The 1,987-nt window shown below is 39.3% G+C and overlaps 1 protein-coding gene across 1 annotated transcript in view; it reads right to left on the bottom strand.

The window, feature by feature from the left end:
- LOC125862970 (WD40 repeat-containing protein HOS15-like) overlaps positions 1-1,987 on the bottom strand; it is a 24,569-nt gene that overhangs the window by 17,443 nt on the left and 5,139 nt on the right. The window contains 4 exon segments of the mRNA XM_049543101.1: positions 159-233; positions 327-448; positions 557-715; positions 792-855. Coding sequence (XP_049399058.1) covers positions 159-233; positions 327-448; positions 557-715; positions 792-855 — 420 coding nt within the window.

The following is a 1,987-nucleotide window of genomic DNA, read 5'->3' as shown; positions in this document are numbered from 1 at the left end:
AAAAACAATAAATTATTGACCAAATCCACGAGGGCCAGTGGCACACCGCACCGCCTCTCTACCTTATCCCATTTAAAGAAAAATACCAAGATTATGTCTGCTGCACGGTTCGAATCGTGACATACGCCTAACCTTTAGAAGGACAAGATAGGAATTACCTTAACAGTGGAATCATCAGAGCATGAAGCCAGCAAGGAACCTGAGGGGTCCCACTTGATAGCATTGATTTCATTCTGCAATGGCAAAGTAAACAACCCTTTAAGACTATTCACAACGCATACATCAATGTTAGAATGAAGCATAACATGCTAAGCTTCAGTCTTCACCTGATGTCCTGAGAACGTTTTGACTGGTTTGTTCTCTCCAACTTTACAAACATATATCATGTTATCAGCGGAGCTGGTCGCAAAAGAATCATTGTTTCGCCAAGAAACATCAAGCAATGGACCTACATGGGGTTGTATGAACATAAGCAAAACAAAACAAAATCTATCCTTGCTCAGATATGAGGTAAAATATAAAGAATAATTGAGACAGAACAAGGGCAACAAAACACCTGAATGAAAATCATATTGCTGCTTCAATTCTCCAGATTTCACATTCCAAACAACGGCAGTTGTATCAATACTACCGCTAAGGAGATAATCACCTTTCTTGTTCCACTTCAAAGATATGATTGGACCTTTATGTTTGTTAAGAGTACTAACCAATTCCCCTGTATGAAAAGTCAGTACGAGAAAGCAATTTATACATTCAATCTTTAAAACAAGTTTTTCCTCCATTCTCCTTACCAGATCGTTTCTAGATTCTGGCTTGGCCATCGTAAGAACCTGTCGCAAGCAGGGTACCCTCACTCTGTACAAGAAAAATTCATAAATACAAGATCGAATAATAACAAGAAAATCAACTATGTAACTAAAAGCAATGCAGTTTAATTTTTAGAAAGTCCACCAGAAAAGTATATATCAATGAAAGTCATTGTAACATCCGACAATTTGAAGTGGCTTTGAAGGAGCTTGAAATTGGAAAGTAGTCATTTTTTTGGAAAAATTTAAAATCTGGAAATTTGGCCAAGTGTGGAAATCAGTGAGTTTTTGGCCAACTTTGAGTAGTCATAACTCCTAGATCAGGATGAGTTAGGAGCAGTTCCAGTTATGGTTGTGAAGCTTGTGGAACAATCTTTCCAACGCCACCGAGTTTGCTCGATTCCGAGTTCGTATGAGGGAGTTATGCCCTTTAGAAGTTGGGCAGTTGGAAGGGAAATCCGTCCGGAAATTTAAGGGCATTTTGGTCTTTTCACAAATTAATTATTTGAGATTATATTGTTGTATTAGGATGATCTTTGGATCATTTTTGTCCCATTTTTTTGAAAGAGAAAGAGTTAGGGTTCTTGAGATTGAAGAAGAGAAGAAGGAGAAGAAGGAGAAGAAGAAGAAGAAGAGAAGAAAGAGGAGATCAACAAGATCATTGTGGATTTTCGTCGGGGGTGATCCCTATTAGGTATGTGAGTTTTTGTGTGGGTTGATCCTTTCCCTCACACACACCAAGTTTATCCTTTGATTTGAGAAAAGATGGGATTTGTTGTTGAAGTATTGAAGTTGTTAGTTGTTGTTGATGTCTTTGGTGGTGTTGTTGAAGTTATTGTTCTGTGTGAGACATGATTGGGTCGAGTATTTAAGTTGAAACCTATTGTATGTTGAGGAAATTTTGATTCTAAGAGGTATGTCCTTTTTGAAGTTGATCCACCATCAATTCGCAGAAACTTCTGGGCTGTCGATACCCATCTACGGGCCTGACCTACGGACCGTAGATCGATTGACGGTCCGTACTGGTCAACCGTCAATCGGATCAGGAATTGGTTTTTTTGGGGCTTCGATCTACGGTCGCGACCTACGGTCCGTGACCTGACCTACGGACCGTAAGTCAGAACCGTAGGTCAACACTTAGTCATTTTTCTTAAAATGAATTCTGGGGGAGAATCTCTGAC

Source organism: Solanum stenotomum, chromosome 4 (genome assembly GCF_019186545.1).
Source record: "Solanum stenotomum isolate F172 chromosome 4, ASM1918654v1, whole genome shotgun sequence".
Lineage (NCBI taxonomy): Eukaryota > Viridiplantae > Streptophyta > Magnoliopsida > Solanales > Solanaceae > Solanum > Solanum stenotomum.
Note: the sequence above shows the minus strand (reverse complement) of the source record. Positions and strands in the feature narration are given on the sequence as shown.